Source organism: Caenorhabditis remanei, chromosome II (assembly GCF_010183535.1).
Source record: "Caenorhabditis remanei strain PX506 chromosome II, whole genome shotgun sequence".
Taxonomy (NCBI): Eukaryota; Metazoa; Nematoda; class Chromadorea; order Rhabditida; family Rhabditidae; genus Caenorhabditis; species Caenorhabditis remanei.
Window position 1 is genome coordinate 7093892 of NC_071329.1, and position 23794 is coordinate 7117685.

At 38.0% G+C, this 23794-nt stretch overlaps 5 protein-coding genes across 5 annotated transcripts; 3 read left to right on the plus strand and 2 right to left on the minus strand.

Moving 5' to 3' along the window:
• Positions 1 to 339: 339 nt before the first annotated feature.
• On the plus strand, positions 340 to 2722 carry GCK72_005006 (uncharacterized protein; the record flags this gene model as incomplete). Its single annotated transcript, XM_003117059.2, has 9 exons — positions 340 to 507; positions 804 to 931; positions 981 to 1136; positions 1218 to 1338; positions 1381 to 1524; positions 1646 to 1846; positions 1894 to 2034; positions 2080 to 2270; positions 2455 to 2722. The coding sequence occupies 9 exons, from the start codon at positions 340 to 342 to the stop codon at positions 2720 to 2722; spliced, it is 1518 nt and encodes a 505-aa protein (XP_003117107.2).
• Positions 2723 to 3066: 344 nt separating this feature from the next.
• Positions 3067 to 6361, minus strand: GCK72_005007 (uncharacterized protein; the record flags this gene model as incomplete). Its single annotated transcript, XM_053724985.1, has 11 exons — positions 3067 to 3280; positions 3329 to 3548; positions 3599 to 3781; positions 3876 to 4009; positions 4064 to 4194; positions 4262 to 4387; positions 4434 to 4627; positions 5055 to 5543; positions 5729 to 6019; positions 6064 to 6174; positions 6247 to 6361. The coding sequence occupies 11 exons, from the start codon at positions 6359 to 6361 to the stop codon at positions 3067 to 3069; spliced, it is 2208 nt and encodes a 735-aa protein (XP_053589179.1).
• On the plus strand, positions 4459 to 5308 carry GCK72_005008 (uncharacterized protein; the record flags this gene model as incomplete). Its single annotated transcript, XM_053724986.1, has 2 exons — positions 4459 to 4646; positions 5110 to 5308. The coding sequence occupies 2 exons, from the start codon at positions 4459 to 4461 to the stop codon at positions 5306 to 5308; spliced, it is 387 nt and encodes a 128-aa protein (XP_053589180.1).
• Positions 6362 to 16777: 10416 nt separating the features above from the next.
• GCK72_005009 (uncharacterized protein) lies at positions 16778 to 21862 on the plus strand (the record flags this gene model as incomplete). Its single annotated transcript, XM_053724987.1, has 21 exons — positions 16778 to 16870; positions 16920 to 17031; positions 17078 to 17178; positions 17222 to 17332; positions 17393 to 17617; positions 17666 to 17845; positions 17889 to 18101; positions 18146 to 18454; positions 18502 to 18675; positions 18725 to 18904; positions 18955 to 19090; positions 19138 to 19265; positions 19311 to 19565; positions 19609 to 19974; positions 20023 to 20699; positions 20743 to 20838; positions 20887 to 21024; positions 21071 to 21280; positions 21330 to 21450; positions 21499 to 21726; positions 21776 to 21862. The coding sequence occupies 21 exons, from the start codon at positions 16778 to 16780 to the stop codon at positions 21860 to 21862; spliced, it is 4140 nt and encodes a 1379-aa protein (XP_053589181.1).
• A 134-nt stretch (positions 21863 to 21996) lies between these two features.
• Positions 21997 to 22693, minus strand: GCK72_005010 (uncharacterized protein; the record flags this gene model as incomplete). The annotated part of the gene is made up of 6 exons (XM_053724988.1): positions 21997 to 22047; positions 22092 to 22174; positions 22220 to 22313; positions 22359 to 22454; positions 22500 to 22595; positions 22643 to 22693. 6 exons carry the CDS (start codon positions 22691 to 22693, stop codon positions 21997 to 21999), a joined length of 471 nt encoding a protein of 156 aa, XP_053589182.1.
• Between the last annotated feature and the right edge of the window lie 1101 nt (positions 22694 to 23794).

Consider the following 23794-nt stretch of genomic DNA (forward strand, 5'->3'; position numbering starts at 1 on the left):
TGTCCGGGTAGCAACTATGTTTCTATTTGTGTGCTCATGTGCTCAGCGTCTTCTTTGCGTCCTTTTCCCCTGCCCATCCATAACACCTATCATAATCATTCTATCCCATCAATTTCCGTTTTTTTCATCACCCATCCAATCATCTCATTTATTATCGGCGGCCGAAAAGCGAGAAAGAGATATTGTGTGGACGGCGCGGATGAAATGGCGATTATCACTCCGTCTGGAGAAGAGACCGCAAAAGTCGAGTAGTTTTCTCTCCCGGAGCAGGAGCAACAGTCTCTCTTCCCGGGAGGGGCCGGCTTGCTGGCCACCGCCTCTTCTTTTTTTGAGTAAACAATGGACATGCTCCCACCTTCTCCACCCCTGGAGGTACCCACCCGTCTGGACATTCAGTTTGAGAGACGTGCTTCCATTCTGCCAACGACGACGACGACATCAGAGAGAAGCATGATGAGCATGAAAACTACTGTTTTCTTAGTCATCGTCCTGTTTTTCATTCATACGGTACTGAGTTTTCTGTGTAGTTTTTGGGGTCTCTGAAACTGAAAAATCTGAAACATATTTCCCGGAATTTGCCATGTTATCTGCAGATTTTAAGCTAGATTCAGTTTTCTTGTCGTTTTTCTTCAAGTTATCTGTTTACTTTTTGACCTACTTCAGTGAAACTTTCTGCAGTAAACATCACTGATTAATTCGTCACTTATACGTTTATCGGCTTCTCAATACGAGAAAATTTTCCAGAATCCAGAATTCAGATTCAGAATCCCCTCTTTTTTTCATTGACCTCTTTCTCATCCCAGATCGACGCGAAATCCCCATCACGAAGCAAACGTCAATGTGGATGCTCCTCCTCGAAACCTCAAATGTCCTGTAAATGCTCCTCCTCCACTTCCACATCACAACGAGTATGTTCGTGTTCCCCACTTGCGTAAGTCATCATCTCTCGTTGGTTTCACTCCTTTCACTTCCTTTTCTAGTTCCACTTCTTCCTCTTCCTGTGGATGTCAAGCATCCTCTTCGTGTGCCAACTCATGTCGTTCAACATGCCGCCCGACGTGTTCGTCTTCCGGTGGATTCGGATGTCGCATGAATTGCCAGAACACGTGTGTCAACGCATGCAACAAACAATTCGCGTAAGCACACCTTCTCTTATCTACATCTTGCATGACACCTCTTTTGAAGGACGGCAAAGTATGAAGTCTCTATATTTTCAGACCATCATCCGCTTCATCCACTCAAACATCATCACCACCAATTCGAATTCAAGTCAAAAGCCAGCCATCAGTAGTTAGAGCAGTAGCTGGTCAATCTTGTCTGTCTGACTGTAATTCTCAGGTGACACAATGAGGGAAAAACTAACAATAAAAAGGTTTTTAGTGTTCAAATGTTTGTCAACAAAAACAATATGGGTCGTCGCAATGTGCGAGCTCTTGTAATCGATCGTGCTCTCGAGTTTGTCAATCAAACCCTTCAAATGGAGGGGCAGCACAATCACAGACCACAACTCAAGCGCCGTTGAAGGTAACGCGTTTTGAAAAGTTTTCCTTGAAACTAGCAATAGAGATTAGCGTTTTATTGTAAAATCTCGTGTTTCTTGTTAATTCTTTTTCCAAAATTGAAACTACCCATCCCATTTTTCTAGGTCAGCATCAAAGTACTCGACGATGGTGCCAACTGTATGTCCACTTGCTCCGACACTTGCCGCTCATCTTGCTCAAACCGAGTATCCCAATCCACATGTGATGCCACGTGTCAGAATACTTGTTCCACTATGTGCCCAGCACAGTCACCAGCTGATCAACCAACCACTACTACTAATGCACCAATCAAAATAAAAATTCAGGTAACAATATTTATAAAAACGACAGTACATATAATAAGAGTGCTTAGGTTCAACAACAACCTCAACAACAACAACAACAAACCGTTCAAAACAGTCCTCCACAACAGGTGCAGCAGCAACAACCTCAAGCATCTATGCTCACTCAGACAGCTCCTCAAGCAGCGGCGCCGGTTCAGCCTCAGCAACAGGTGTGGTTTCTTTTAGTGAGAAAATAACTATCAATTGATTTTCAGCCACAAAACTGTATGAATCAATGTCAATCTGGATGTGCCACCTCGTGTGCTCAATTGTCGACTCCTCCTTCTGAGGGATGTCCAGCTAGTTGCCAAAACACATGCCGTGACGTTTGTGCACCAATAGTCGCTTCTCAACCAAGTACACCATCTCCTCAGACTTACCCAGTTTTGTTGGATCCACAGCAGAGGTGAGTTGAGAATTCGAAACCTCTGTCTGTGTGTCTGTTTGTCTTTGATACATGGAAAATAGCCCAAATTTTCAAGTTTTTTGGGGTTTTTACTTTTCAATCTTACGAAGTTCAATAAGCCAAATATCAGTCAGGCCAGAAAAAAAACCTTCTGTCTTATCTGAAATTCTAGCTCCATTTCCAGATGCTCTTCCGAATGCCAATCGGTTTGCCAACTTGCCTGTGTCACTCAGAAATCCGCACCTCCATCTTCATGCCTTGACAAGTGTTCGCCACAATGTGATTCCGCTTGCACTAGTCCACAGGTGCAACGAAACTCGGCTCAACTATTCACCCCGTCGGCCGATCAAACATCATCTGCTCAACCGATCAGAATCAACATCTCGTTGGCTCCATTGACGCCGTCTGCTTCGACGTCTATTTCCTCTTCTCCGGCACCTACCTCTTTATAAAACATATAATTATATTTATTATTTATATTTCATATTTATTGATGTCTATGCCATTTTTCTGTCTTTCACTTACTTTTTCTTTCAGTTTGAATCATTCAATTCATTAATTTATTTTAATTTTATTATTATTTTCTTTTTGCAGAAAGAAACAAAAAGTACAAATAAAAATTATTCCGTTTTAAGAAACAAAGCGTCTGCTTTTTAAGTGAATAGATACTATTCAAAAGCAGTACCCGATTGAAAAGCAAGCGAAACAAAAATAATAAGATCTATAAAAAGCTCAACCCGGTTTTCAGCAGAGATTTACAGAAAAATGAGAAAAATGCAAATGCAAAAAGATAGAATCAAACTTCTGGTGGTGGGGGATTTGGTGGATTATCCATCGGAGGTGAGAGAGCTCTGGGAGCCGGCGCCCGTACGAATTTTCCCAATGTTGAGTTTTTACTGGATTTTTTGGAATAAATGGAGGTGGCAGAAGTTGTTGATGGCCGAGAGTCGGTAGGTGCAATACTGATACCAGTGGCAGTACCGGTTGAGACAGATGTGATAGATATGGATCTGAAAAGTTTCAAGAGTTTTTGGAGTTTCGAAAATATGAAAACTCACTTTCTCGAAGTAGCTGAACCCGGTTTACTCTCCAACGATGGCCTTCTTGATGCCACTGCAGCGCTTGTAGATGGTCCCGGTTCGTCAGCAGCAGTAGTGGGTGGTGGTTGAGCTTCCGTAGGATGTGAACTTGTTGGAACATTCGAAGCAGGACCTTCCATTTCTATTGCTGTCGAACCCGCTCGTCTTCCCGTACTTGGTGCGTCTCTAGCCGTTGTTACTGGAATATTAACTTCAATTTTCCAAACACTAATTGTAAGTTTTCTCTACCTGTACTACTAACTGGTAACGGCGCCACCTGGTTACTGAAAGCAGGTCCACTGTTCCGTTTGGGCGGTCCTGTTCCATTGCTGTTTGTGGTTGGCGGTGCTGATGTATTGTTGGTAGTGTTGCTAGTGGCATTGGTCCGATGGTGAAGCACGTTTCCATTGCCATTTCCGTTGGCAAGCGCGGCTAAAATATAGAATTTTTTCTGAGCATCCAGATTTTTCTTGAGGTACGCGAATACGCTCTAATGAAAATCTCATAAATTGAAGAATTAACTCACTTCCATTTGCCTGTGCATACGTTTCTTGCTCCTCCTGCCTCTTCAATTTTGCTGCTTCCATTCTTTTCTGTCTACTCTTCTTTTTCGCCAACATCTTCCATTTTGTGATTGCTTTCGTCACTGTTTGGAATGTTCTAAAAGAGTTATAATTAGTTCTGTGTTCTAGTCCAGAATTAGAAAAAACTTACCTTGTAGACAGCGGCTTCTCTATTACATATCTGGCCACATTTGTTCCAGCCAATCCGTGCTCAATAACGTCAGCACCAATTTGTTCTTCGTAATCTGTGACACGAAGGCCGAGTGGACTCTTACTGATTAGCTGAAAAAGAACAAATTAGATTATGATAACTTGATGAATTCAATAAAAATGATTCGATAAAACTCACAAAAAGAGCCAGAAACCCGGTCGTCGCGGAGTAGATCAATATGGTGACTGTACATAATAATTGAACTCCGAGAAGTTCAAAACTCCAAGAGTACAAAAGACCAGACATGTTGTTAGTGGCACTTGTCTGAAATTATTTCATTTCGTCTGTATAATTATAGGTAACAACTTACCAAGTACTTGTCCTCTTCACAAAATATGCCTACAGCAATCATTCCCCAAATAGAAGATGTTAGATGGATAGGTACGATTCCGACTGGATCGTCGATGTGTAGACGATCAAGAAGTGGAAGGACAGCTATCGAGAAGACAGATGAAATGGAGCCGATGACAAGAGCATGCCACGGACGAGAGACTGCGCAGATAGCTGGAATAACATGGGGAAGGTAAAAATGGAGATTCAGAATTAATATTCCTTGTAGAGAAGGATAGCTAGAGTATTAGAGTTGCTTCAAGAGTCTCGGCAATATTTAAAAAAATTAAGTTTTTTCATGTTTGCCGCTAAGTAACTTCTTGAATTATCTATTCATGTTCGATATATTATTGTTGAGTCAACCTAATAAAACCTAGTTCCCACAAAAACATAATTTTCTAGTTTTTGTTGCATTTTCAAGTTTACAACACAATATCTAACATAAATTATGGCATTTGCAGAAGGACTATAATTTATATGACACATGTTGCATCGATGATTTCGAAACATTACTTTTCTTAGAATAACAGTTTCTAATTTACGACTTTCTAGGTTGTAGTCTTGTCTTATGAGCAAATATCTAACAATAGAAAAAACAAACCTGTGATAGAAACGATCGAGGACAAGATCCCATTGATAAGAAAATTGACTTGCAGCTTTTTCGTCTTCACAAAACTAATAGTAATCGCAGTTGCTCCTCCACCAATCGAAGCCATAATTGTGGCAACAGCCGCCCGTGCTCCGAGTCTCCATCGTCCTCCAGTAATACCCCAAACAGATCCAGCATTGATACCGAACCATCCCCACCATAATAGAAATGTACCCAATAATGCATTCGTGGGACTACTCATCTGATGAACACTGTCTTCATTGAATCGATTCCTTCTCGGTTTTAAATAAACAGTTGCAATCAGTCCAATGATACCTCCAACCATATGAACAGCAGAACATCCAGCGAAATCGACGACTCCTTTCTTGTAGAATACACCCTCTTTATCCCATACCCAATGGGCGGGTAGGGCTTGTATTAAGATAACTATACAACCAAGTAGAATATAAGATTTCAGTTTAGCTCTCTCGGCCACTGCACCTATAAAGTGTATATAAATTGTTATAGTGTAAGAAGGACCGGTTTGAGATTTGTGTAGCTGAATGTCTATTAGATTAAAATAGAGCGCCATTGAACTAGCTAGAAGAACCTAGCTCAAACCATATTTTGCGGGGATCTTATAGCTAGTTCAATAGAGCGTGGTTGCTTAAAGTATTGTTGCTTACCTGACACAATCGTCGATGCAGTCGTGGCTAACGATAATTGAAACAAAAAACTTGCATACGACCATCCTTCTTGGTTTATGCTCTCCCTCGTACCATAATCTCGTGTTGGATCATAGAAAAACTTTCCAAAACCTATATAAGGATTCCTCCATGGTTCATAGTCTCCATATGATAACCCGAAACCGCATGACCAATAAGAAAGTCCACCGAACACTACGTCTACCACGTTTTTCACCATTATATTCACTTCATCTTTTGCTGACACACTTCCAGATTCGAGAAGGCCAAACCCTGGAAATTTGATTTTAACGGGATGGGTGAAGTTAGAAAGTTACCAGAGTGCATTGTGAAAATGATAAAACTGCTGGAAATGATCCACACCGCATCGTCCTGATAGAGTTTGTCCACTTCGGGAGAGTGGGCATTCTCTGCGTAGTGATGGATTTCTGAAGGTTTTAATTTTTTAGTTTGGTGGCTTCAAAATCAAAAAATAGAAACCCATATAATAAAAAGCTCACCATGAACCTCAACTTTATAGGAAACATCAGCGGAATACTCATTTCTGAGGGTATTATAAACCTGCATAAGAGGTTCCAAATAAATATTTTTATATAGATTTTCTAGGTTCCCCATATCTGTCGTTTATGTTCTCTTTTCTTCTTCTCCACACACATACTTTTTCTGCCCAATTTGTAATCACACGTCAAACACATCAATCAGTCTGTCATTCCCTCCTCCCTCACTTCGTTGTTTCTCGTTTCTTTTTTCCAGAATGTTAATGTCCCTCTGGAATCCCCACCCCCTAACATTTTTTCCGGTCTTAAATTGGTCTGCTCTGGAATTTCTTTTTCCAGAGAGAAATAATGTTTAGACAGAAAAGAAAGAAAAAGCGTAATGGGAACAGAATCGACTGGAGAGAGTTCGGAGAGAAAATTAGATTTTGATTAAGATTGAAAGGAGAAGCGGAAAGAAATTCAAGGTTCTTTGCGGACTTGGTGGGAGTTTTTCGAAGGGAAGTACATAATTTTTGGAACAAGGGTGTACTTACTACAGGAAACTAGGGTGACTGAAATTTCGAGTGGGCTTCTTTAAACAGTATATTGAGAGAAGAGGTGGAAATAATTTTCTAGAGAAAGTCTGCCTAGCCTTTTAGTCGTAAACAAACTGTCTGGGGCGTATCCAAACCAAGATAGATTGAAACTGAGCCATCTAGAAGGTGAGACGTTTCGAAACCGTATGAACAGGAGCCAAACAGGACGAGAACCTTACTTTTTCCGCTTTCTGATTCGACGATTCCGAGGCGTCTCAGTTTCAAAATGGTAAGTTTTGCAAAATCTGATTTCGGCTTGACTCGGAATTGTAACGCCGACACTATGTCTTCTCAGATCTATCAGTTTTTGAATCAACTTATTATCAATAGAGATTTTTTGCATTTTCTAGTTTAGCAGTAGAGCAAAGTTATTTTCTCCACTTCCAATTTTCGCATAATATTTCCCCATAACTTTTAACTGAACGAAAACAAAAAGACTTACGAACGATCTGCATTGCGGAAGCATTGATGATCGCCCCTTCCGGACCTGCCATTTCTTGAATCCAGGTATATTTCTCTCTCTTCGTTCCCTCTCTCTCTTTTTTAGTATTTTCAATCTCCGTCCCTACTCGATCATTGTTTTTGTCTTGTCTCTTGAAAAGAACACCACAAGGATTATTGGAAAACGCTGAAAGAAAAGAATAAGTTAGGCGTTCTTGGAGAGGAACAAACAAGTAAAAGAGGAAGGAAAATGAATAGAATTGAATTGAATCAAGAGGTCATTTTCAGAAGGGACAGGTGGAAAGGTGGAGGGTTTTCAGAAAATTGAAAACTGAGAGAGCTAAAAAGTGAAGTGACGCAAAAACTTGAGAGTTGGAGAAGGGCCAGACATCAGAATTAGCACGGAGTGTGAAGAGATAATTGAGGTGATGGTAGATTTATCATTGCTAACAAAATCATAATTACTTCTGTTCTTCTTCAGTTCCCATTCAATTTTTGATTTCGTTAGAGGTCTAACATATATTTTCTTCTGGAAACTTGACATCTCCAATTCTGAGGAAAAAATAGTTCCGTGTTACTATGTAAGAACTGACAAAGGAAACAGCAAAAGAAAAAGAAACTAAATAAAAACACAACCATTACCAGGTAACTTAGCCAAGAAGTGACTTCCAACCAACAGAGCTCAAAGTACTATAAAGCAAAAAAACAAAGAGAATAAAAGAAAAAAAGAGGGCAAAAGTGGGCAAAAGTGGGGGAGTATCTATGCAAAAAGACGTAAAAACGGGATGAGGTGGTGTCAAATTTGAGGCCGACAAATGCTCGTTTAGGGGATTTTTTTGAGAGAGGGTACAAACTACGAGATGGCTACAGCTACTATCTGATATTTTCAATAAAGCAACCATGAGTCATTTCAAAACTGAGACAGTTTTGAACTGAACATTTTAAAACTTGAGATGAATCCAGGTCTGAAAGAATTTCATACGGCAGCTGACCAAAAATTTCGAAATAAGTCTATACGAGTTTTCGAAATCTTTGACCACCCAAAGTTTCTCGAACTTTCTCCAAAACCTGCTCACTCAAAAAGTAAGACTCTAGTCTTTTTCAAATCAAATCATAAACTTTTTCTCCCTATTGTACTCATCCCATTGACGTCTTCTCTTTGTCCAGAACACCCCGTGAAATCTGAGATCATAAAGAGAAGAGAGAAGTGTAAAAAATTCAGAATACCTATTCTGAAGACATTGGTCGAGCGTGACTAACAAGATTTTCGGGAAGCCGGGTAGTAGATTTTTGGATCGGGTAACGGGGGGAATGCTGGAAAGAAAGAAACAGAAGGGAGAGAGTCAGACAGAAAAGGGAAAAGGAGCTTGATGAAAATTATAGTTGAATTTTAGGTACAAAAAATTACTAGTGGAGTTAGTCAGAACGTTTTTTGTTATGGTGTTTGATGAGGTGGAGAGAAGGGTTACGGTGAGAGTTTTGGGATTCCAATGGCCTAAAAGATTACTGAGTCTCTTCGTATTAGCTCGGCACAGTTCTTACAACTGCGCTCCACCAAAATGCCCTTGAAAAATATCTCTATTTTTCTAAGTCTCTAAATTTCGCACACAATTTTCTTCGGTTTCGGTAGAGCGCGGTTGTAAGAAGTGTGTCGTGATAATATGTCAAAACACCAGTTCTCTGTCTGAGCACAGCATCTTACATTGTCATTTTAAATAAACGAAAGTGTGTTTTTCAATATTTTAATATGTTTTCAGATTAGAAAATTTCAATGAATATTATGATTCATACTACAAAACACACCATTCAAGCTCTTTTCATTCAACTTTTCTTCGGAACAAATGCGCAAATTGCAGGTGTTATCTATCAGTGTAAATATGTGAGAACTTTCAGAGAGAGTGAGAGAAAGTTAGCACAAAGAATATCCACGTTTCTAGTTCTCACAGCACCTGAATTGTACTCAAAAAGTTTTAAGGAGAGAGAAAAAGATTTCAATTAGGAATGAGAGAATAGAGGTGAGTTGGTTGAGCTTTTTGAGTTTTGGTTCGATGGTTCGGTGGTAAAATTTCAAGGTATATTATAGTAGAAAGGAAAGCCTATATTCATCGGCTGTAATCTATTTCAGGATGCACCTAGCTTTTTCTTAAATTAACTGAATCTAGCTTGTGAAATGTTCAGCCTAGTTGTACTATCAGGTACTTCCCTCAATGTAGAAAGTTCAAAATGCTCGAATTCTAAATCTAAAATTATCAACTTCTATGAAATTATCAAATGAAATTCACGTAATTTTTTTTCAAAACACTATATTAAAATAATAAAAATCAGAAAGTGTACTAGTTGTAGTATTTTTACGTCATCTGTCTCTCTCCTCTCTCTCAGAGTATACCCGTATGAATGACGTACTTCCCCTTATTCTGGCTCCTTCGAAAAGTCATCACACCGCCCACCCCCCATTCCATTTTTTGTTAGTTTTAATTTCCTTTCGAAATTCTGCAAATGAGGTTCTAGATTTGCTCTAATTCGAAAGTTAAAACGAGAAAACTGGAAAACGGCGTTTCGTTCCGTCTTTTCTTTTGAAAAACGAGTGTGAAAATGGTCGTCCTCGTCAAAGTGTCAACACGATGGATGAGCTTTTCGACGAGAAAAACGAAAAAAGAAAGAAGAAGTAGAGAACTGAATTTATGGGATCTTTCGAGAAAGAAGAGGGATGGGTGACAGGAAATGGACACGTTCAAAAATGGGGCGGAGAGGAATTTCGAAGAAATTAGAAAATTCCAGGAACAGACTTGTTTGAACAAACAAATGACGTGAAGAATGAAAAAGGTTAAGGAAGTTGGACATTCGGACAAACAGATAGGTCAGGGGGAGGGCCAAAGTCTAAAACTGATTTGATTATCTCAGCCTTGGAAAAAATGAATAAGCTCTTTTCGATTGCAGGTTCTGCTGAACCATGTGGTTTCCGTTGTAAATAATTTTTATTAAAATATTTCCATATGGCAAAAATGTACCTGAAATTAGACGCCGTACCCACCGAAAATAAATGCAAGGGGTGGTTTGAAAATATTTTTAGTTTCAGAGCTTCTTTAGCAGAAAAAAGTTCAGAAAAGTTTTTTTTGATCAGACTAACCAGCAGACAAAACTTTTTTCCAAATTGGCCACCCATCACTTTTCCTGAATTTAAAATGTGTGAAGCCCTCCCGTGTTTGGTCTTTCACTTCCATCGTCCTACTTTTTTAACCTTTTCAGGTATTCTGAATCCATCAAATATTTCTTCCCTATTTCCTTTTTTAGACTCTACTTTAGGCTGTTTCAGAAAATTTTGTGCTCAAGTAATAAGTCTCTCACGAGCACAAAGTCTTAGAATTCGTGCACTCCACAAATGTCAAAATTATACAAAATAATATGGTTGGAAAGTTCAAATGAAGTGAGAAAGGTAACTCAAGTAATCGAAACCAAGGACCCAAAGAAATCGAAAGAGGAAAAAAGTTTCCAAGGAAGTCTCTTTCAAAAGCAAAAAAAGTGTGGGAGAAGGAAAGAAAAAAGGAAAAAAGGTAAGTGAAAATATTTCAAAAGTGCCCATTTCCGGTGTTGACTCCTTTCTAACCTTTTATTTCCCTCCGTTGGCCTCTATTCAATGAGAGGTCAATCCAAGGGAACACTTTCTGAAGGAGGGCGGAGCATAAATGGGCGGTACTTAATCTTTTGGAGAGAAAAAAGAGGAAATCGATAGGTGGTATGAAGTTCAGACACCAGAAACATTAGGAAACTAAGGAATTCCGCAAGAATAGAAACTTATAAACAAAACACATGTTGTGTGGTGTCTTGATATGGAATAAACATAAGTGACCTAAAAGTTTGAGGGACGAGAAAAATGATGGCCTAGAAAACCAAAGGGAAGTGGACTCTGACGGTCTGAAACCAGACGTTTTGAAACGAGTAATGTCAGAATCAACCTCTACCTTCCTCATGTTTGCATGGTTCCAAAATGGGATCAAGATGTCTCGTTTTCAACATTAAGGTGGCCTAGAAAATAAATAACTGAAAAACTCGGCCACACTGACTTTCCAACTTCCAGTTAGTCGAACACCGTTGCCAGGCAGGCAAACAGGAATCCGTGTGATCAGAAAGGAAAACAAAAAAGTGAACTCAAGGATCAAGACCCCTCTGGAAAAACAATAAACAGGAAAAGTACAAATGTTCGTATACATTGAATCTACATTCAAAAGAATACAAATTGGTTGGTGTCTACAAGAGTCTATCCCTCCCTTCCCCCAACTCAGACGTTTTTTTTCGTGGGTGAATGGATGGAGCGGAAGTGTTTTCTGAAGGAGCTCTCTCTCCCACCACCACCCTCTGCACCAATTATACAAACATTTTATGTGAGAGACAGAACTTTTGAGAGAAGAAAGAAAAAGGTTCTGTTCTTTCTTGTCTTGTTCGTTTTGAAGTATGGTGATTCATTAAAAAGGCAGTGAGATATGGGGAGTGAGCTCTGCTGACGTCGGCTTGTGAGAGAGAAAAAACAAAAAGGAAACGACAAAAACATGGAAATGGGTCAAGTGTCAAACTTTGGGATTTGGCTTTTGGACAATTTGGGAAGTTGGCAATTAAAACTGATATGAATAAGAATAATAAAGCAAATTTGAAAACTCCTTTAAACCGATTTCATTTTTAGTAGTCTTTAGTTGCGTGCCAGTTTATATTATGGGTTTCAGATATGAGCTGCCTGATTGAGCGTCCTGGTAAAGTCCATATTCAGGTGAGCTCCGTAATTGGAAATCTTCCAATATTATATGTAGCTATAATTTCGTCTGCAGGTTTCAAAATGTTATAAATATGTTTTGTACACCCGAGCAATTTCTACAAAAGTCTTAGCATTTTAAGTTTTTGGATGATGTAGAGAAATTTATTTACTTTCAAACATCGAAACTTCAAAATGCCTGAATCGCCCTAACCCTATAATATTCATTAACAACCCTTGAAATCTTACAAAATTGTGTCTACTCTTCACACAAAATACGAAAAATTGGAAGATTGCGATTCATTGAAAACGGAAGGATGCTCTTTTGAATGTTTTTTGATTCCTCCGGTTTTTTTCTATGTCACCGAAACCGCTTATAGCAATGCTTTCACCGCGTTGTCATGGGAATTGCCAATTTCATTTTTTGAACGACTTTGAGAAAATTGAAAAAAAAAAGAGAGAAAGAAAAGAAAAGAGCAACATGAAATGACGACAGGAAACACCGATCGGATTTATGTTTTCTCTTTTCAGATTTATTTCTGTTGATTTCAGAACCTTAGATGGGAAGAGAAGCTTGATAAGAAAAAGAGCGGCTTCTGATTTGATCCTTTTTCGGAATTATTTCTCGATTTTGTTTTCTTTTTTTGAAAACAAGACAAAAATAATGAAAATCAAGAATAAGACTGGAACTGATAGAGGAAATTTTCATTTTCGAAAAGATAACCGAGTTCATAGACTACTATGAAAAAGACTGAAAAAGAAACCCCAAGAAATCCGACCCATTCAAAAAAGACCTTCACAAAACCGCTTGTTTTTAATTATTTTCCTAGAAAAACACCTATTTTGTCAAAACCAAACGAGAAAAAAACCACGAAAACATCGGAAGTCTGCAAAAAAAGACAGCAATTGAAGACAATAGACTGGAAAAATGAGATGAGGGGAGTATGTAGTGACCCCCACTTTTTGGCGTCTATTGAAAAAAAAGAAAAGAGCAATGAATAGAAAAAAAGAAGAAAAATAAGTCGGGGGAAGACCTTGTTGCTGAAAATCTTGAGACTAATCAAGAGTGAGAGATTTTGTGGATTGAAAACTTTTTGAAAAATATGTCTTGCTGGGAATCCGCTGTGTTTCTTTATATTTGTTTTTGTATTAGGTCACGAAGTTTTTCTCTCTAATAGTACGGCATACTAATCAATTTTAGAATCAAAATTTGAATTTACAAGGAGCAGTCGATCTAGGGAGCATTGTATCGCAACGAACACTAGAATGGCTATGTGAGGTCGACAGTCACTAGGAAAGGTCATGGAGTCAGTTTGGAGTTATGGGACTTGACCTATATCATTGGAAAACTGAATTCCCGCTGACTCTAAATGTATATTTTGTTTTTGCCCTCGAGGCCTGGTATTTGAGAAAAACAGAGTCAAAGTTCGAAAAATGACAAATTTTACCTTTCTGACACGCGAAAAAATTTTGGGACTTTATTTTCCATTTTTCTCAACTTTTCCTAACTTTGATCTTGTTTTTCACGAATAGCAGACCTTGAGGGCAAAACGTAAATATATATTTAAAATCAGCATTTTCTCAACTTTCCAATGGTATAAGTCACGTCCCATAACTCCAAACTGACTCCATGACCTTCCCTAGTCAGCTAAATCAACAATTTGGTAGAACAGTACTACTTTACTAATTTGCTAACTAATACTAACTAGTACTAAAATTTGAATAAGTGCTTCATAAAATGCTCACGAAATATGATAAGATAGATCCAAGATTCTAGGGTTAAGAAGTCGGATTATGCGAGACTTTTCGCTTCTTCTTACGTCTCTTTCTCTGAAATGATCGAAAAACAAAACGTTGATCTTCGTTTCTCTTTTCTAGAAACTTCAAAAACCTTTTTCCATTTTTCAAAACTATCAACGTAAGAGAGAATAGACTGGCGGAACTAACAGATTGGTGAGAAAATTGGTGGGTCTCTCTCAGATGGATTGATGATAATGGGCGGTTTTTTGAGTGAAAGAATGGAAAGTGATTATATACGGATTTTCAGAGCAAAATAAGAAAAAAATAGAAAAGAAAAGGGAGAGAGAGAAGAGAGATTGAGGTGGGTTGAGGTTGGGAGTCTTGAGCGCCTTGATTGGCAGATGTAATTGAAGAAAAAATAGAGAAAAGCTTGGAAATAGTGTGGGAAACTCGGAGACGCAGACACATTTTTTCGGCTACCTTTATGTGCAAGGATTTAAGAGGGGAAGGGAAGAAAATGAGACATTGCGGTTTCTGATATTCTGTTGTCAGGAAAAGAAAAGTGGGGGTGGTTGTTGGGGGGAGAAGAGAGGAGAGGTGTGCTCTGAAAAGTATTCTGAATGTGGAGACACAAGGAACCTTTTAATTAGAATGATGTTTCAGGTGCTGAAAATAGAAAAGCGTCATATTCAAGAAGCCAAAAGATTTCTTAATTGGCCAGGTAAGGAAACCTAAACTTACAAACGGAACTGACTGGAACACTGAGACACTGAATAAATCGATATGAAGGTTCACAGCAGAGTTGCATCGGATAAGAAAAATAACTTCCGACTTCCGACTTCCGGATAAGAAATGTTCACTTCCATGCCACTCTGGTTCACAGTAATTAGGGAAATCGTAAAATTGAGACATTTTTCTAGTCAATCGAACTACTCCTTCAGGTTTCCAGATTTTCCATCAGATGAATAACGAAAAAAGATGCACTTTTGCTTTTCTAGAACAGGGATTAACATTATTGAGTTGTAGTTTTTAAGAGATATGAAAACTGATCAAGAATCGTCCATTTTCTTATTCGAAAACATTTTCTGTCTGTTCAAAATGTAGTTCCGAACCACTATGTCTAATATAGCTTCTGACTGAGTACGGTGTCGGTACCAGGCATCAGCTATACACTTTAAGTGTATTATAGCATCTTCCAGACTCATCTAGGTACAAATCAGACATCTAACATCCACTCAAATATTTGACCTCATCAGTAACACATTAAATGAATCCGTTGGAATATTGGAGATTTAGATAGTGAGAAGATTAGTGATTAGGAAGACATGTTGCATATCTGAGATGTCTTGGTCCTAATCCGACGAATGAGTCTCAAAGGACATGCAAATCCTGACGAAAGCAGGCTGAAGAGGTGTGAAGATAGGGTAACTGGTCAAAAGGGATGTCAGAAGAAGTTCAAGAAATAGAAACGGAAGGAATAGTTGATGGAATCAGGAATATCTTAGTGGGATGGGGGAAAAATAGATAAAAATAGGATGTTGGTCAGGTGCAAAACATTTATTCTCTTTCTTAAAATGAAAGCAGAATATCGAATTTGAGCTGATTCACACAAAGCGTTGTAGTAGATTTAATTCAGTCATTGTGTAAAAATAAAACAAGGAATCTTCTAAATTTTCAGAAAATTCAGCTTTTTGAATAAAAAAGTAACAAGAACACGAGACGAGGTAGATGAATTCAATCTTAAAATTGCCTTCTCTACCAAATATCCTCCTCTTATCTCCTCATATCTTCCGACCAAAAGTCGAAGAATAAGGATGTAGATGAAGAAAAAAGGGAGAAATTGTGATGAGCTCTCTCCTCTTTTTAGCCGGATGGGCGGTGCCGACACCCGCCTCGTTTTGTGTCGTTTCATGCGTCTTTCCTGACTGAAATACGCAGAGAAACTTTTACGATGGTGTTAGAAATGAAAACGAGAGTTGTTTGAATGGCCTTCGAGGGACGAGTCTCCGTTTTTTGCCGTGGTTTTTTACAGAGATATTTTGGAATTGAATAAACGGGAAAGAAGAGAAAAAGAACACATTAGGGAAGTCTATGACGAAGGTCTCACATGAAGAAAAAAGGAAAAAGAGGTTTTGAGAGAAGGATGATATCCGGTTCTGAAGCTTCAAAAACGTTGGACATTCAAACAACTCTCGTTCAAAAATGTTGGAGCTTCAAAATGTTGGAACTGGTAAAGATTTGTATTGCTGAGCAAGAAAAAGTCCATGTTGTAATCGAAAAATTAAACGGAATGATTGAAAAAATTGAAGATAGAAAACTCGAACCACACGATCGCTTCTATAAAGCTTTGGAGAAAAAGAAGGAGATTATTTGGAGATGATCTTTCTGCTCAATATCAGAATCCACATATGAACGATTTTTGGATGATCCGTTTGAATTCGAAGAGGATCAACTGTTAGAGCTTGGACAGGTAGATCAGAAACATCAGTTCTATGATTAAGCGGAGCCGTATTCAGATGTAGAGGAGAATCAATTGCTCATCGAGGACGAAGAACAACACGGTGACGATGTTCAAGTTGCATGGATAAGTAACTCTGATTTTGCGCGAAAAGGAATTAACAGTCTTTATGATTTTGACTACTTGAAAAATGCAAGCTCGCGACATCCGAGCAGAACACTGTTTTTGACGTTACAACACAAATATTCAACATATTATCTAACCAATTCACACATTTTCAGGTTCTTTTCAGGCTCATTCGACTTCTCAACTTTCAAACGAATGGTGCTTCATTTCACTACTGAAAACCTGAAAATACTGTCTTTCTGAAAAAAAGTAAGTAATCAAGTTGAAACGTAAACATATCAGTTTCACATTTCCTGTAGTCTTTTTTTGGTGTTGGACACCGTGAACTGTAAAACAAACTTAAAAACGTGACGACCTTTCTCGAATGAAACATGTTTTCAAAAACGTTTTCTTCGTGGCATCAGTTTTGGTTAGAGTTCCTCAAACCAAGTTTTCACCCTATCAAAAGAAATTATGCCATGCAACCATGACGACAAGTCGTTTATTCACGACTCAGCGACTCAGGAAGCTATCACAAAGCTGATAGAAGACTTTATTCCAGCACCGGTTCGCCCTTTTTCTCTTTTTTTTTTCAAGTTTTTCAAAAGTTTTTTAGCTTCTTCAACACGTCAACAAATCGAAAGTCAGCCCTGTAGTAATACATAATGGAGTAATAAATGTTCCCACTGTGTTGAAAAATTTGCTTGAAAACTCGAATAATCAACTCAGTGAGTTTACCGGATTTTTTTTATTTTGGTTAGAAAACGAATTCAGGAATGTACGGGAACTCACACGATTTGTTGGGACATCTGCTGACATATACAAAGTTTTCATTGAAACACAAAAAGTTCGGTATCCCACGAAACTATTTGGAGGTGAATACGGTTTGATTATTTTCGTTTATTTTTAGTATTTCAGTATAAAGAAGAGGTGACAAAGTATGATAGTTCGAAAGGAGGATTATTCATTTGTAAGCAAGATTTTATTCTTCATCTTCATGCAAGAGTAAATTTGAAGTATGAAGAGCATGTGAGTGATCTCGGTTCATCCAATCCAATTCTTCTTTTAGTGAAATATTACCGTTTTCAGAATCGTACACCATCTCCAACACTAGTGGAATTTATGACAAAGAATGAAGACCACCTCGAAAATAGTTATGAATTTGGCCGTTACGATGTAAAAATGTACGATGAAATGAAAGAGACTATTGAAAAAATGGTGAAAAATACATGGGGCACTCGGAGTCTGGATACTGAAATTCTTCGAAAGTTCATTGACGCTCATCCAAAATACTTCTTGACCAACTCCGAGCAGGTAACTCTAAATAATTATTCTCCAATTTTAACGATCTCCTTCTTACAGAACTCTCAAGATATTCCAACTGTGGCCAGAATCTTCAAGGACGGTCCACACTCTTTCATTATGTTGGCAGAAATTGAAAAAGATGAGGAAACCAAGGAAATGACGAAAATCTGCACTGATATTGACCGCATTGAAACTATTGAAGAAAAGAAAGCGTATGATAAAAACTTAGACATCGATGTAAGGTTCCAAGCAATGTGTTGAATGAAAAACCAGTTTTCAGTTCATCTGTGTTCCAATTCAAAGAGCCAAACATGCCGCAGTTCCCATTGTGACACCAGCTGGTTCTCATTGCATTCTGATATCAGATTGCATCCTTGAACTTCTTCGTCGCTTAATTTCAGTACTGAGAATTTTCCAGACTTTCAATAAACAAACATCGAAAAAGCTCGACGAAGTCATGGATTCATTGAAACCGATAATAAACTCTGAGGAGGTAAGAATATGAAATAAACAGTGCTTCAACAGTCCTTATTTCAGACTTCAGTATATTTTGTTGAGACGAAGTTTCTCGACGACAAGAAAAAGTGGCTTGATCTTCATTTCTCTGAAATCAAAAGAAGTAAATTGGTCAGAGACGTCGGACAGTTCGGATTCACTTTGGACTTTTTGAGAAAAGAATTGGAACTTCTGAGATTAACAAATGCGTTTCCGGATATCATGGATCACACAAAACGAGTTTACGATATGGTTTTCAAACAACGAGAAGGCCAATTTTTGAGAACTTGTGATCTGATTGATGCAGTCGACCAATGTCAACTCGCTTGTTTGTTGAACAAGTTTCCTAGAGTAAATTGAAATAATTTGAACAGAATCATAGGAAATTGATTTTCTAGCTGAAAGAGTTCCTGCACAACCAAAAAGCATGTCATCGAATCGCCTATTTGGATTGCGAGAAATGTCTAGCTTCCACTCCGGGAAAAGTACCTACCGTAGATGAGAAAAACGACTGGAGAGTGTATCAGTATAACGATGTGAGAATTCGATATCCGAAATGTGGAATCCCACAGGTGAGTGTCTTGTAATTTCACTTTCTGTATCAAAGAATAACATTTTTAGTCTATTGAGGCGTTAATGGACCTGCCTTCTGGAACATCTGTGGTTTCAAATCTTGACATTTTACCAAAGGAACAGCACACACAAACTCATACAAAATACTTTTTGTTTGATTTGAATGATGTGAACGAGTTGCCGAAAAATAAACTTTATGAGTCATTGTTGAGTCATGCTAAATTTTTGGTAAGTATTGTAGTAGCCAAGAAACTTAATCGATATATTTTTATTTCCAGAAAAACCTTCCAAACAAAAAAGTCTACATTCGTACGATTCCCGTTGAGACTATTCCTCATGTATTCCGTTCGGAAAGTTTCGAGATACTTTTAATTCTTTCAAAACAACAAAATATTCCTCTACCTGAACATATCGGTTGGTGACAACAATACTGGTGATTTCTCTGAATACTTCGATTACAGTCCGACAAGCTGAAGCCGATATGAAAGGGAACTTTGGCTCCGATCAAGATTATTTGAGCAGCCTGTATCCGTTGGAGAAATTCTTAGAGAATTTAGAAGATTTCGGTATCGACAAACAATCGGCTACAGTAAGTTGATCGAATTAATTGATCACAGAGGTATATAAGTTTAAGATTATTCCTGACATCCTCTACAAATGTTCAAAAAACCGAATGAGTGAAGAAAATGGAGAGAATTTTATCAGTGTATTCAATCCAGATGGCAAGAAAGTAATGAGTTGCGGACAAGCCGTTTTCAACGTTTTCCAATCTCTAGTCTGTCGAATGAAGTTTCGATTCAGAGACCCATGTATGTTTCATAAAGACTGTCTGAAACATTATGAGAAAAAAGTTATCGATATTATGCAGATGTTGGGAAACAATGATGAGGTAATTAACTTTTATCTGGTCTTAATTCGTTTCATCATTTCAGACGACCTTCGTACATGTTGCGCATATTGAAGATTCGATTAACACGATGCGGTCCCATTGTAACTATGTGACTCAAAGTCGTTTCCGACTTCTAGATCATCGACTGCTTAACATGTTGCCAACTGATCAGATACCTGCTGAATATTATTATTTTCTTGCCGAAATGTTTGGGCTGCCGAAGCAAGTTGCCAATTTCCCGAGTGCAGGATCGGAAACAAACGTTTGGATTTACAATCTCATGTATATAGTCGGTTGGGCGGAGGTTGTGTTTGATAAACCAGGATTGGAGCATCTTAGTTTATTAGTTCGTAAAACAGCTGTTCATATTATTCCCGAAGAATTGATAGAAAAGGAGTATGACTTAATTGTAAGTGAAATAAATTATACCATTTTGATTGAAACTGATTTCATTCAGAAGAAAATTCTGAACTTGTCCGTACTTCCGAAAATCTATTCGGCAAATTCCGATTCAAAGAATAACGATGATATGACGTCTGTTGATGTGAAAAAAGAAAATAATTATTCTAAAAACGTGGTTTCTGCCGAAGAAGAATCGAATGATTCGGGAGCTCCCGAAGTGGATGGTGATGGTATCAAAAAACAGGAGAGCTGTCCTAAATGTTTGGATAATGAAAAGTTATGTGAAGAAATTCGAACACGGATGGAGACTTTAGTAAATGAGCATAAGATTAATCTACAAAAGACGGCTGAAGCAGGACAGAGTTTGGAGCATTTCAAGAGAGAAAAGGAGATATTTGACAAGAAGAACACTTTGGAAATGCAGAAACTGACTGAGAAGTATGAGAAGAAGGTGTTGAGATGTGATGAACTGGAGCTGGAAATGAAGAAGATGGAGGATAACAATCGGGAGGAAAATCAGAAGCTAGTGGAAAAGGTCGAGAGTAAAGAAAATCAGGTGAATGAGTTGGAGAGAAAAATGAAGAAGATGGAGAGAGATCTGAAAGGAAATGAGAAGAAAATTAAGTTTTTGGAAAAGAAGTTGACAGATAAGGATAAGGAATTGGATCAATTAAAGACGGGTAAATCGAAATTAGCGATGGAGAAAAATAGAACAATTGAGAACCTGAAACGGTTTGTCAGAATATATTTCAAAGCTACAAGTATTCTTTTTCAGAGAAGTCACCGACTCTGCCGAAAAACTAAAACAATTAGAATTGGCTATGTCAACTCTCCAAGTCAGTGAAGCCAAGGCGAGGGAAGTTAACAATGAGTCAGTGATTAACCATATTTTGAAAAAATAGACTAACTAAATATTCAGACTCAATCAAAAACTCACCCAGGACTTTCTTCGCTTCGAGGAGATCGAGAAAGAAATTTCAGAGAAAAATCAAACAATTGAGAAGCTGGAAAAAGCAAGAATGGAATCTTCTTTAGACAATGAGAAGTCTAAAAAAGAGTGAGTTTCGTAAAAATTCTTATTGAAATTATGTCTGAACATTTAGAATTCAAAACACTATTTCTATATTCGAGCAACAACTTCAGACACTACATCGAATGACCGGATCCTCATCAGAGGAGGATCCTTATTCACCTCAGATTCCGAGCCGAGAAGAGTCAGAAGGCTTCAGAGCTCAACTTTGGAAGCTACAGAAAATAAAAGAGTCGATGGATAGAGGAGATGAAATTGAACAAGCAAAAGAAATGATGAGGAAGTAAGTTCAGTACTAATTATCGTTTTCACTGAAAAATTGTTTTTTAAAGAATGATTTCCCTCTCCGAAAATCCCGAAATAGACCTGTTCGCTGCTTACGAATTTCAACAGTATGAGGGGAAAATTCAAAACTATACGCAGTTAGTGGAGGTGAATATTCAGAAATTGAAGGTGAGTTATTCTTGATTTAGACACAGACACATTTAGACACATTTTCAGAAAACCCGCGAAGTCTCCGAGCTCTCTCCTCTTCCGGACTTCCCTGCATTTTCAGACAAATTCGTGTCAGAGCTTTGGTTGGGAATCAAGAAAAAGCAGGAAATCGAAATAAAGAAACGAGAAGAAATTGAAGTGAGAGATTCAGAATGTTATTTTTGTGCTGAGGAAATGAAACAAGATGAAAAAACACTTCAGTGTGAGCATTGTAAGAAAGTGACTCATCACAAGGTTAGTTTGTTTCAAAAGTCTTCGGAAAGAGTACTTTCGTTTCTTTCAGTGTGCAGCGACATGGCTCAAAATCCATCGTTCATGTGCACATTGTCGTCAGAATCAGCTCGACCCGATGGAATTTCCAACTCTCTAAATATTTACTTGTAAAATGATAAAAGTTCCCGGATGTTCTGTTGTGATAAATATCTCACTTGATCACACTTTTATTCTATCTGAACAAAACATTCTCGAACAAACAAATTCTTCATCCCAAACAAGTTCAATGTCTCACCACTTCTGTGCCACCTCTTTAAACTTTTTCAGGTAAACTGCCTTGTCCTGAATTAGTAGAAAATTAGAGAAGATATCAACAAACCACTCACATTCATATAATCGGCAGCCGCATCGAAATTCACCGGACGAGATAAATCTGGCTCATTGAGCAGGACAATCATGTTAATCAGGACTGAAACATATTTTTTTAAGGATCCATATAAAACATTGTCCCAACCGTCTTCCATCGTAGTATCTGGTTTCCAATTCTCCTGAAGAAGCATCGGAGAACACAACTCGTGGGAAGAGGGATCCACATTCGGGTGGTACACCTAAAAGTCATTTTATACACTCTATGAAAACATCTTCTAATTTACCGGATGACAAAATTTCAAGAATGGAGCTTTGAACGGATAATCAATGCTGACATCAAGATTCAATGTGAATATGAGATCCTTAAACAATACAGTATCCTGAAAATATTTGATTAATTACAAAAGAATTTCTCTAATTCAGACCCCAACTATCTTGAATTGAAACACATCTTTGCACTTTTGAACTTTTCGAAAATCTTTGATGTAGCACCGCTTGTTTTTTGTGAGATCAGCGATTTCCTGGAATAAAAAAATATTGTTGGAATGTGAGAAGAGAATGAAAAGACCTTCCGGATACGAGAAAGTTGAACGATTCTACCATGAGCGGCGGCGTGCATCTTATGAAATGTGTTGAAAAGATGGATATTTGGAAATGTTTCAAAAATCAGAATGCTTGATTTTTGAAATTTTGTGAACACGTTAATTAAAAATATTTTAATGTTTCTCTCTTCTCCATTAAAATGTTGTAAAAATGAATTTGACTGTTTTGGAGATATTATGATAGCTCTAAGAGTCCAAGACAAAAGCAACATATTTTTCGATTATTGACAGGAGAGTGGTGTCATCAAAAATAGAAGCGACATATTAGCGTGGCACGCTTCTTACAACCGCGCTTTACCGAAACCGAGAAAAATTGCGTGCGAAATTGAGAGACTTAGAGAAAAAGAGAGACATTTTTCAAGGGGATATCGGTTTGAGCGCATTTGTAGGAACTGGGCCGAGCTAATATCTCACTATATAAGGTACTGAAAAGTGCCAGCGGCATAATTTTAAATACTCTACAGTGGCTGGAAGTTCTGATCAAACTTGGAACTTCCTTCGACAATCCTGAATGAGGTTTGCTCTCCAGATTCCAAGATCAAACTATAACAACATTTCACACCAGTTTCCTCATTGCTTTGGAATCTTATTTCTTCTGTTTATCTCATTCATTGTCAGCAAACTTTTTTCACTTCCAGAATTCCAAAAGTCCAATTATTTCAACAAAACCAAAGATCCTCGTTTCCACCCTCCCAAAAATTCCGTTCCTCCACTCTATCTGTATTCGATTTCCTTGAAACATCCTTCTCTGAGATTGACTTCCTTCTCTTATCTTCTGTTTCCCATCCACCCCCACATTGCTCCGATTGACAAATCTCAAAACAATTCTAGATCAGAACATCAAATCTTTTCTCTTTTCCTTTCATCTCTATCCCATCCAGAATTCAATATAAATACCAAAGAGATTTTCAGTTTCGAACAATTCTTCCCCCTCTCTTCCTAGCTTCCCAATCATTTTTTGTTCATCGTTTGATTCCATTTTTCCATTTTTTCCCTTCAGCTTCCTCCTCCTCCCTTTCAGAATTATTTACTGTTCTGTTCATAGTCATGTTCATAATCGGTTTAGAAGAAGTCGTCTCTCCCTCTCTCTCCAATAACTTTCACCCGAGAGACGAAGC